Source organism: Pogoniulus pusillus, chromosome 11 (genome assembly GCF_015220805.1).
Source record: "Pogoniulus pusillus isolate bPogPus1 chromosome 11, bPogPus1.pri, whole genome shotgun sequence".
In the NCBI taxonomy this organism is placed as follows: Eukaryota; Metazoa; Chordata; class Aves; order Piciformes; family Lybiidae; genus Pogoniulus; species Pogoniulus pusillus.
Genome location: NC_087274.1, coordinates 26,298,302 through 26,310,767, shown reverse-complemented (window position 1 = coordinate 26,310,767; position 12,466 = coordinate 26,298,302). Strand labels below are relative to the sequence as shown.

The 12,466-nt window shown below is 46.1% G+C and overlaps 1 protein-coding gene across 1 annotated transcript; it reads right to left on the bottom strand.

The window, feature by feature from the left end:
• Positions 1-138: 138 nt before the first annotated feature.
• LOC135179578 (NELL2-interacting cell ontogeny regulator 1-like) lies at positions 139-12,466 on the bottom strand. Its single transcript, XM_064151563.1, has 6 exons — positions 12,316-12,466; positions 9,893-10,019; positions 9,654-9,763; positions 7,043-7,185; positions 4,634-4,722; positions 139-646 (listed from the first exon to the last, which is right to left on the bottom strand). The coding sequence occupies exons 2-6, from the start codon at positions 9,932-9,934 to the stop codon at positions 575-577; spliced, it is 456 nt and encodes a 151-aa protein (XP_064007633.1). The 5' UTR covers positions 9,935-10,019; positions 12,316-12,466; the 3' UTR covers positions 139-574.

Here is a 12,466-nt window from a genome sequence, read left to right as displayed (position 1 = left end):
GTTTGCCTAAATGAGCACAGAAGTTGCTCTGAATTTGACATTAAATGTCAGAAGCACCCAACTCCTGATGTACCTCTCTACAGCTGGGACAACTGCAGTGTGGTTGAAGGTGGTCACAGGGCAAACAACAGACAGAAAGGACTTCCATAATCTTTAATAGACAGGCAAAGCCTACAGAGAGCACAGTCCCCTGACTCAGTGTAACTGTGTGAGTTGCTACAGAGATATGTTCATATTAGAGACAAGAACCAGCTGCAGGTATCTCCAGAGCACTGCTGGCCTCGAGGGTTCCACCTGGCTGACTCTGGTCTGAAAATCAAAGCAGGCAAACGTTTCCCCAACAAGCGACAGCTTCACTGACCTGAGCTCTTCCTGTCAACCCAGTGGGTGTGAAAAAAGGGAAGTCTTAAAAAAATCCAAACCACAACAGACAAATACATAAGACACAGCCCCCCAGTTCCCTCAGGACATCAGGGCATACATGCTTGCCACGTGAACTCCATAAGGCTGTATTTCATACAGCTGCACTTGGAAAACCACTCAGCAGTGATGCTCCTCAGGTGGCCTCCAGGATTCAGTTCAGCAGATTTGCAGTGACACAGTCACAGAGGTTTCTCTTTTCCACCTGAAGAAGCAGAGTTTCTGTCTGCAAGAGGGGGAGAGCAAAAGCAATAGCAAGAGGTAAAAGGTCAACATTGTAAAACTGATTAGGTGCCAAAGAAAAATCCATTTTACTTTCATTCAAAGGTTTGGCCACAAAAATGATCCTCTGATCATCTGGAAAGCCTCCCCTATGGGGGCAGAGAGTTGGGGCTGTTCAGCCTGGAGAAAAGAAGGTTCCAGGGAGACTTTAAAGAAGTCTTCCAGTATCTGAAGGGGGATACAGGAGAGCCAGAGAGGGACTTTTTACCAGGGCTTGTAGTGACAGGATGAGGGGCAATGGACTGAAGCTGGAAGAGGGGAAATTTAGACTGGAGACGAGGAAGAAATTCTTTCCAGTGAGGGTGGTGACACACTGGAAGAGGCTGCCCAGCAAGGTTGAGGATGCCCCCTCCCTAGGTATTCAAGGCCAGGTTGCATGAGGCCTTGAGCAGCCTGTTCTAGTGGAAGGCCCCTGCCCATAGGAGAGGGGTTGGCAGGAGGTGATCTGAAGGTCCCTTCCAACCCAAACCATTCTATGCATCTATGAATTATGAAGGCTATCAGCTCTCAACACCAGTGAAATCCATCCTTCATCTGCCTGCCTTGTGGGTTTTGAATGAGGTGGGATTGCCACATGTTTAAAGCTGTGCTCTTAAAGCTGTGTTATCCATTCACCCACAGCAGCTAAAGGCACTTACAGCAGAGCTGGGCTGAAGCATCCTGCTTACCACCTGCTTTCCCAACGCAGGAAAAGCTATCAGCTGGTCAGGATGTTTTCTCCCAGATGACAAACCACTAGGCACAGCCCTGGGGCTCTGTATTAAATCAGGTGCCAGTTTTGATTGTTTCAGGCACACTGCAAAACTGGAAAGATCCGATCAGACTTTGCTAATCACCTAAAGGATGCTCAATCACCACTATCTAACCATCTCCTTGACATTTGTATTGGTCTGAATAAGGGAGGTTGACAGAATGCCAACAGCTTTGGAGTTAAGCCCCAGAGCTGCTTACCATCTTATAGATCTTTAACAATACCCTCAAGCTTCTGTTGGTACCCTCATAGGCACATTAATGTGCTTTAACATTCCAAACAACCACTGGCAGTGTAGAAAGCAATAAAGAATAAAATGGGCAAGCTGGATGGAGCAGCCTGGCCCAGTCAGAAGTGTCCCTGCACGTGGCAGAGGTTTGTACTTAGATGCTCCTTAAGATCCCTTCTAACCCAAACCAGATACAGCCTTATGGCCCCCACCAAAGGTATGTGACCCATGCTAGAGTCAGTTTGCACTGTGAGACATCAGGTAGATCAACACGGGGCCAAATGAAGTGTGAAAACTCTCGAGCTGTGCAACAAAACTCTATGGCTTCCGCCCTGCAGAAGTGCAAGGTGAGATCTGCAGGAGGAATTAAATGGCAATTTCCTCTCTAAGCTTTTGGGAATCCCTCCCCCTCCAAGACACTTTAGGAGTGCTTAGTCATCCCCTCAAAATCTTGCCTGCAAACAAAAGTGAGTTTTTCAAGGAAATTAGTGTCTCCAGTGGGACTATTAACAAAGAGAATTGTATTTTCAGGGGCTGAAACATTTGTCTCACTAAGCAGCAAAACAGACTGAAACAGTCAAGTGTAAAATATGTCTGTGGCTGCAAGTAATTGTCTCAGAAGTCACACTTTACATCAAGCTAGGCCACAGCTGAATAATAAGACTAAGAATTGAAATTCTGTAGTTTCAAGAATTGTCTTTGGACAACGTAGGCAGAATTCTTAGCTGTGTTGAGCTTTTATTGGGCACCCTGCTTTGGATAGCTGTAGATAAATCTTCTCTTGGTCTACAAATTCTTGCTGCTATGATAAAAGGCACTGTCAAAGGCAGGCAGCAAGAGAAGATTTGAGCGGCTGAGATATTTTTTGAATCAAGATTTAGAAATCCTGGTGCAAAGTTCAAAAGATGTGTATAAGAAAGAAAAGCTGCACTAGAACCACCTCACAGCACCACCTGCACATCTTGTCTGGTCTGCAACACAGTGCTCAGCAGATGTATTCATTAAGGAGATTTCTTCATGAAGAGGTGATTTGACCTGTAATTATTGAACAGATTTTGTTTAACAGTAAATGTGCTGCCCACCAAGCTGGTTCTGTTGGAATGCTTGTTTGTTTGCTGCAATATGTCACAATGCAAAGCATCTTCATTCCTGCACCTCTGTTTTCCTCTAAGCATCACAGAATCCTAGAATGGTTTGGGTTGGAAGAGACCTTCAAGATCATCTCCTGCCAACCCCTCTCCCATGGGCAGGGGCATCTCCCACTAGCCCAGCTTGCTCAAGGCCTCATGCAACCTGGCCTTGAACACCTCCAGGGAGAGGGCATCCTCGACCTTGCTGGGCAGCCTCTTCCAGTGTGTCACCACCCTCACTGGAAAGGATTTCTTTCTGATCTCCAGTCTAAATCTCCCCTCTTCCAGCTTCAATCCATTCCCTCTCATCCTATCACTACAAGTCCTTGTATAAAGTCCCTTCCCAGTTCTCCTGTAGCCCATTTCAGGTACTGGAAGGCTTCTTTAAGGTTTCCCTGGAACCATTTCTTGTCCAGGCTGAACAGCCCTAACTGTTTCCCTCTGTCCCCACAGAGGAGGTGCTCATGGGCCTTGCTTCGAGTTATCTCAAACCAATTTTCCAGAGATGTCAGACCACAGGCTTTGAACAGTGAACAACCTTGGCCAGAGATCAGAAAAGCAAAAGAAGTTGTGAGAGCCTTCTGATGCCAGATGTGTGCAGGACTGAAGACAGAGGCCTTCCGCTAAAGGACACACAGGCAGTGGGGGAAAAGCCACCCCTCAGACACCACTATCTGACAGCAGCTGGGATACAGCTAGGCACAGATTGTAGGCTGCAGTAGCAAGAGACAGATTCGACTTCCCTCACAGAAGGAAGATACAAACCTTGGCAAACTCCCCACACTGACTGTAAGCCAGACAAGTTTTTTCCCTTAGGCTGCCTTACTTTGTGGTATTTTTCATCCTTATAGAATCAGAGCAATGCAAAAAGATCCCTGTGAGGTGACTTTTCCTCCCTTGGCCTCTCCCCAGGGGTAAAAGCACACGCAGGGAGTGTTTTATTTTAGCAGGATTTTTGTTTGAGCTCTTCTCTCCTTTTGGGTAATAAATATAAATGATGCTTTCACCTTCCTCTCCTTAACACAAAAACAAACATGTGTGCTTAGCATTTGGAATGCACACCAATGCTAATGGCTGGAACTGGGCAGGAGAAGGGCTGAGGACTGTCAGTCCACCCTTATCTAAGCTTCCTAGTGTCCTTGGTACCCCAAGGCAGAAGAATTCCACAGATGACTGCATGAAGTCATGGAATGTAATTGGCCAGTCTCACCTTAGAAGATAGTCTGACAGCTGACTGTCTCCTGCAAAATCTATTCATCTTATCTACTTGTGTACTGGGTCCAGGTCTGGGCACCCCAGCTCAAGGAGAACAAAGAACTACCAGAGAGAGTCCATCACAGGCCCATGAAGATGCTGAGGGCACTGGAACGTCTCTCATGTGGGGAAGGGCTGAAAGAGCTGGGGCTGGTTAGCCTGGAGAGGAGGCTGAAGCAGGGATCTCATTAATGCTTGCAAATATCGGAGGGGTGGTTGTTAGGAAGATGGGACCAGACTCTTCTCAGTGGTCCTCAGTGACAGGACAAGGGGTAATGGGCACAAACTTGAACATAGGAGGTTCCATATAAATATGAGAAGAAACTTCTTCCCTTGGAGCAGGCTGTCCAGAGAGGGTGTGGAGTCTCCACCTCTGAAGACTTTCAGAACCTATCTGGACATGTTCCTGTGTGACTTGCCCCAGGTGATCCTGCTCTGGCAGAGGACTGGACTCAGTGATCTTCAGGGGTCCCTTCCAATGCCTTGCATTCTGTGATTCTCTGTTGTTATGCACAGCATTTTCTTCCCTATTAACAACACACAGAGGGAAAAGGAATGCTTCCTTACCCGTGTGTCTAGGTTATAGGCTGTCTTCTTTAAATCCTGCAGAGCCCTCTGCATAAACTCAAATGCATGGCAGTCAACACAAGGACGACCTAGGAGAGGGTTTAGTAGAGCATTTAGTAAACATTTAGTCATGAAAACATTTCATCAAGCAGTAAGTAAAAGGAATAAATAGTGAGTACGAGGAAGAGCTGCTGAAAATAGTCCACAGAGTGAGCAGTGCTGCAGAGACTCTTGAACAATCCAGGTTATTGTAAGTGATGACTGTGCAGTACCAACCAGCCACAGAGAACTCAGTCTCTCAATGACTTAAGAATGACTTCAGCAAATCTGCATTAAAAATCTTTTTCCCCCTTTACTGCTGTTCCCCTTGTTGTTCTCTTGTCTTAGCTCATAGTGTGAAAGCACTACACCCATAATTGAAGTTCTTCATTTTGCCCCACCAACCTCATCTTCAGTGATGAAGCACTGAAACAGACTGCCCAGAGAGGTTGTGGAGTCTCCATCTCTGGAGACATTCAGAGTGGATGCATTTGTGTGTGACCTGCCCTAGGTGACCTTGCTCTGGCAGGGGGTTTGGACTGGATGATCTCTAGAGGTCCTTTCCAAACCCCAGCATTCTGTGAAATAAATACTTCCAAAACGCTTCTTAATCACTCTGAATGTGCTGACAGATTGTTTCTTTTTTTAGAGACATCCCTAACATTCTGTGATTCAGGCTTTCAAAAATTCCCTCCAAAACTATGAGCCTGTTCCCTGCAAGATCTTGTCCCTTAATCTCACAAACTAGAGCTCTAAATAGAAGGCTAAGGGAATAACATTGACCACAATATCACAGACAGATCACTTACCCCCTACATTTGGCTAGGAGACAGATATGCCCACAGCTAGTGAAACAAGCAGCAGATAAACGTGATGCCTTGTCATTAGGAGGCACTGCTGATAAGCAGAGCTGCTGCATGCTGGACTAACTGAAGTGTTGAAGCCAGCAGGCCCTATCTAGGTACCCAGACTGCAGGTCACAAGGCTTGCTCGGCCTTCATCATCATCACCTAACAGAAAGCTGTGCCCTGGCAGATAGCAGCAGTGAGACAGAACCAATAGAGACATGACAGAATGCCTTTGAAACAGCAGGCTCTGCACATGCTCTTATTTGCTCCTTGGTGCCTCTTCCTCTGACAGCTTCATATTGGGGAACTTCTGAGCACAGCTTTAGGTTGCTCTTAGAAGTGTGGTGTGGAAGAAAGGCTGAAAGCTAGAGTGGTGCTGGAAAACCCTGCAGTGTCTGTCAGTCTATTTCACAACTACTTGATATTTGACTGATTAGTTCCAGCTCATCATCTGTGTGCTAACCAGCATCCAGTAACCCTGCCTGCTGGAGAAGAGGAGCCTGTCAAATTCTTTAGCTGGCTAAGAAAGATGAAGAGATTAAAAATAAACACTGAGCAGAACTAAAGGCCTCCTCTCTCACTGTTGTACCACCACCCAACCTTAGTGTTGTCACATTTGCACTGGCCAAAAGGAGAGGACAGCATTGTTTAAGTTTCTTCAAGTTAAACAGCCCCAGTGTGGTGGATTAGGAACTTCTCTCCACCCCACTACTGAAATTTACCAGACCAGATCAGATGGCTTGGAACTAAGCTGAAGCTCTATTTACACCATGGCTAAATTCACAACCTGTTCACAGGATTTACAAGCAGAAATATTTCCCTCCCCCCCCATCCCTAGAGGTGTTTAAGACCAGGCTGGATGAGGCTATGGGCAGCCTGATCTAGGGTAGGGTGTCCCTGCCCATGGCAGGGGGTTTGGAACTAGATGATCTTTGTGGGCCCTTTCAACCCTGACTGATTCTAAGATTTATGGTTCACACTGACAGCTTGGTGCCAGGCCCTCTCCTTATGTTTGTAGCATAAACAGACCAGCAGAAGAGAATTAGGTGGTTGGAGGCTGCAAGGCTAGGTGTTGACAAAGCGTGTTTTCCTGGCACCTTCACTGTGCATATCTTTAGGAAAAACTACTGATTTTGATCCTGTGGATGTTATCAAGAATGAAAGATGACATCAACCATCAGTGGCAGTTGGAAAAAACAACCACGTTTCAGTCACATCTCTGAAAGGTAATTAGGGAGATTCCTGGCACAGAAAGGACTAATGCAATGAAAGGGCTGGACAAAAGAAAAGGTGCAGAGCAGTGGCAGATTGCAACAGGTAGAAAACAAGGGGAAGAGAGTGGAGAGCCTTGGATGCAGGAGAAAAACAGAACTCATAGGCTATCAAGCTATGGGTTTAGAAAAACATGAGCAAGACATGTCTGAAATAGCTTGAGTTAGTTGAACGAGATTTAGTATGTGAAGTCCTGCAACACTGAAAGGACAGTAGAAGCTGTAGGAGAGGACAGGAGGGTGATACATACTTTCAGCTGGTATGGCTGTTCCTGCCTCTTGGTCAGATCTGACAGGCTCCAAGAAAAGCAGTCCCACCACAAGGACTAAAGGAACTGTGAGGACCACTCTTCTCAGCAGGCAGGGTACCAGCATCTTGGGAGTGAGTGCTTCTCTGTTTATCAAGAGATAAACAAGTTAGTGAGGAACATCACAGATACAAGGGGGTTGTTACAAAGAACTTCATGCTCCTGCTGACTGAGGCATTGGCAGTCTTTCATTGAAAGACAAAAACGCAGAGCACGGACAAAAATTCTCTGCACTTTTCCAGCAGTGCACATAAGACCCAGCAGGGAGAGAATGCCCTTAAGTCGTGAAGGAGAAGACTGGAAACTCCCTAGACAGTTATTGGTTTCACTTGCACACCAGGATGCCAGCAACTCTGCCTGCTCTGCAACTCCAGTCTTTTTTGTAATGACACAGCCCTGGACTAGTCCATGAATCTGAGCAGCTACTCCACTGCTAGACTTTGAGACCAAAACTGCAGCCCTGGACTAGTCCATGAATCTGAGCAGCTACTCCACTGCTAGACTTTGAGATCAAAACTGCAGCCCTAGGCTAGTCCATGAATCTGAGCAGCTACTCCACTGCTAGACTTTGAGATCAAAACTGCAGCCCTAGGCTAGTCCATGAATCTGAGCAGCTACTCCACTGCTAGACTTTGAGATCAAAACTGCAGCCCTAGGCTAGTCCATGAATCTGAGCAGCTACTCCACTGCTAGACTTTGAGACCAAAACTGCAGCCCTAGGCTAGTCCATGAATCTGAGCAGCTACTCCACTGCTAGACTTTGAGACCAAAACTGCAGCCCTAGGCTAGTCCATGAATCTGAGCAGCTACTCCACTGCTAGACTTTGAGATCAAAACTGCAAGGGTTACAGAGATGGCCAAATAGACCAAAACCTGGAAATGAGGGTTTCACCCTCTGGCTTTCTTTTGTGATGCACCATCTATTCAGAAGGGTAATAACTGAAGGTAACCACACACTACACTGGTCACATAAACTTACTCCTTCATGAAATAGCTGAAGGAAAAGATTGCTGTTAAACTTTCACAAATGCATATCTAGAACTTCTTATGGTAAATGAAACTCTTAGACCTCGTTTCCCCTCCTAATCTGGGCTTCAAACCAGCCATCCATTTGTTCTTGAACATCACAGCCCTGAAGGTGAGAACAGCCTGGTCCAGCAATAACTCCCTTCACACTGAGGGGTACAATCAATGTTTTGGTAAGCACACAAATTTCAAATGAAACACCTTCCTGATCCAACAGATAAACTGTTTGGATCACAGGGAACTTGGACTGGCTCAAGCTGCAACTGTCTATTAGAGACTTCAATCCAAGCCTCGAGATTGCTGGCAGAATGCTAGGGTGGTCTTTAGTTCAGCCCTGGACATTAACATGTAAGGTTAAGTTGTAGCAGCACAATAAAAGCCACACAAAAATTCTCTTTAGTTAAACCTGGAAACATAGGACAATGATCTGTCTCTTTCTGATTTTTAAGTTGGTGCACACTAAGCAAAGGATGTTGCATAAGAACATCAAATCTGCATGAAGTAGATGATCTCTAAGGTCCCTTCCAACCTAAGCCATTCTATATACCAAATGCAATTGTACAGCATTGCCCACTACAGCTTGTGTTTGAAGGGCAAGAGAGGGAGGCAGGAAAACAAAGGTTTTTCCCATCTTGCCACAAACACAGAAGAGAACAGGCTTGCTCTTTGATATCTGCAACACATGGTTTCAGACACAGCTAATCTGAAGCTGCAGGTTCTGCACAAGCACTTGCAGCATGTGCAATTCCTGCAGGACAGGAGCAGCATTACACTCAGCCCATTAACCTGCATCCCAACCTAAGCACAGGAATAGGGGAGGGTTCAGAAGCAAGACACACACACACATATGTAGAGTCACAGCCACATGTGGGCCCACATCAAAACAAAAATAAAGACCTGGTCATGTAATTCCTACAAGCTCAGAATGGTGTTTCCTATTCCTCCTCCTATTTACAAATGACCTGATGTGATTCTTCTGCTGATTTCCACAATCCATAAAATAAAGAGATTAAAATCAGACCAAGCAGCTTGGGATTTCTGTTGTACTTCGTGGTGATCTGCAATCAAAGCAAGTGCCACCAGACACACAGCTTTGCAGCAGGATGCAGCAGAGTGTCTCCAAGTAACAGTAAATGAGGGTAACACCAGGAGGCTCCTTAAAAAGCATCCAGGGCAGGAGCCTCCTGGTCAGCAGAGCAGGGGTTATTCTCACAGCTAACTCCGAGTGCTGCAAAGGCTCAACAAAACAAAGCAGATTTGCTGATAAACTTTTTCAGGGCACCTCACCCATCACCCTCCCCAGTGCCAGTTCAGCCTCGGATGTGAGCCCCTGCACAAAGCAACTGCTCCCACCTCAGACCTCCTCTAACTACTGCCCTCAGTCCCTGGGAATCTGCATTCTGTGAGGAGTAACCATGCCAGGGTGGTCTCTCTCTGCAGTGCACCTGAGAATAGAGACAGAGCAGTGCATCGACTTCTGTGAAAGAGAAAAGTCACCCCTCCTAGCAAAGGAAAAAAATACCAGTACCTGATCTCTGCCTGGTCTTTGTGATGGTCTCTTTGAAATGGCCGCTGCAAACTGCTCCCAGAACAAGTGCAGCATTTCTGAGCATGTGCACTGTCTCTTTTTAACCTTCTCTGAAAGAGGTTATTACTATGGGGAGATTTCTGCCATGGCAACAATGCAGAGCACTGCAGCACGCAGCACAGATTTAAAGAGGCACAGGCTGCCTCTTCCAGGGCTGGGGAACGATCTCTCTGACCTACCTGCTCTGGACAAGATATGTAAAGCTGGGATGTTTGATTCATCTCCCTTGAAGACTGCTGAAAGGTTTCCCTGATGTCTGCTCAGCTGGATGTGGTGCCTGATGCAAGCAACTTGCTTCCCTAGCACCTGAAAATGACCATGACAAATTACACCTGCTTTATGGGGAACCAGGAAAAAAACATGGAATTGCACTCAGGGACTGCAGGACACACCAAAGGCCAGGACTCAGCCCACAGCCTGCCATCTCAATGGTTCCAAGGTACAGGGATCATACCCACCCCTGCCTGCTTTCCTGCCTGTTTCTGTGATCTCAACCTCAGGGCTGCCAGGAAGAGCTGTAGGGGTGCAGACACTTGAACTCCGAGTGGGAACCTGAGTCTGAACTCATAGTAAGCTTCATTTGCACCCCTGTTTTCTAGCCTGCACCCTTTAAGTGCCCCACAAGCTCCAGAACATCACTGGCAGTGCTTGGGCTGAGTGCAACTCAAGAGAACCTTTCAAGGGCAGGGCTTTTTCCTATCTATTTAGCCTACACACAGCACTGTTACAGACCAAAGCCACAGGGAGCTACCACAAGCCGAAGAGGGATTTTTTTACAAAGGCATGGAGTGACAGGATGAGGAGTAATGGCTTCAATCTGGAAGAGGCTGGGTTAAGAGGAGACATGAGCAAGAAATTCTTCCCCAGAAGGGCAGTGAGGTACTGGAATAGGATGTCCAGAGAAGCAGTGGAGGCTCCAAGCCTGGCAGGATTCAAAGGCAGGTTGGATGGGACCTTGAACAAGCTGATGTAGCAGGAAGTGTTCCTGCCCATGGCAGAGCAGTTGGAGCTAGATGACCTTGAAGGTCTCTTCCAACTGAAACCATTCTGTAATTCCATGATCCTTACTATGCTGCTGTATGGAGTTGCAGCACCCATGAGCAGAGTCAAGAGAAGCTTAATTATAGCACTGCCACCCTTAAACATCACAGAAATAGAAAGAAGGGGAAAATAGTTTTTAGAGTCTTTTCTTTGGGGCAAACAAGATGCAGCATTTCTTGCAGAGACAACCACACAGGAATTGGTCTCATTAAGTATCTGCCTATACCCAAACTACAGATGCAGAACTTTACTCATGATCATTTTCAGCCAGCTGATCTCATACCTTGGTTTCTCTTCCTGATAAGTAACATAAATATAACACATGTAGCTCTGGGTATATACTATACATATTACTTTTATTAACCTATGCTCTTGAGGATTCCCAGCAAATGTGTACCTAAAGCCTCTCCTTTCTCTGTCACAACAGTAACACCAAGCAGCCAGCCCTAGTAGCTTGGGTATTAGCATTGATTCATTCCCCTGACTTCATCAAATACAACTTCAAAGTCTCCAGCCATTCTCAGCTGGCAAATTTCTTGTTCCAAGCATCTCATACCAACCACTGGTATGTCCCAAATCTGCTTGTCCTACAAGAAACAGCTTCCTTTTAAAGCATTTTAACCACATTTCATTTTGATTCACTTCTCCTCATTCTGTAAACATCAGCTTTCTTTTCACTGAAGCTAATCTTTTCTCAACTGGGAAATACCAGTTCACCAAGGAGAAGACCCCACAAAGGGGGTAAAGGCTCCATTCTAGGATTTCTTTTTTTTTTTTAGTTTATAATCTTTGTCTTTCTGCTTCAAAACTATCTCCTTTTTAAACCTAAGATTAACAGAGCAAGAACAAATGTCATGCTCAGCTCATGGAAGTGCAGAGCGGGAGCAACTCTCAAGAGCATTGGGGCACATCACAGGATCACATCCTCACCAGAATATTACAAACCAAATGAAGTTCTTCTTTCTCCTAGCTCCCTCATGCACAAAGCATGTGTGGCACAGATGTTGACCCCAGGGACCCCAAAACTGGAAGCACAGACCAGAACTGGTACAACAGGCTATCAATTCACTGGTGCAGCAGTGGCTATGGGGCACCTCAGGCTGAGCATGAAAAGTGACATTCGAGTGAGAGCTAGGACATCCTGACTCCCCAGATGCTCTGGGAGAGCATTGCTGAGGTAAGCAGAGAGAATTTATGGTTTCTTTTTACAATGAAGTCCAACACAACGAATTTTTTTTTCCCCCAAGATCCCCACCAGCTACCAAGCATCAAAGTCCTGTTTCTGAAATTCCAGTGTTTCATTTTGGTAGCACTTTCTGATACTATAAATATTTCAGGGGGTGCTATGAGAAAAGCTCAAGGCTTTACATCTAAGCTTCCTCACTGCTTGGTCTCTCTTTAGCTCTTAAATTTAATACTCTCCTCAATAAAGAGAACAGATTCTGTCACTTCTCCTGCAGACACTTTTATGCTTCCTCACAGCCTGCCCTCTAAATCCATGTAAAAATCTCCCCACAAGGTACCATCTTGTCTTCCCATCAAATCCTCTTTTAAGCTTTACCTCTGCCACAAACGCTGCCAAGCTCTGCTGCCTGGTAGAGCCTGGGAAGGAAGCTGGCTGTGGCTGCTGCTATGGAAATGTACTCTTCAGCCCAGCATCTCACACCTCTGCCGAGCCCCACCTTGTCATCCCAATTTAATCCCAGGCTGGG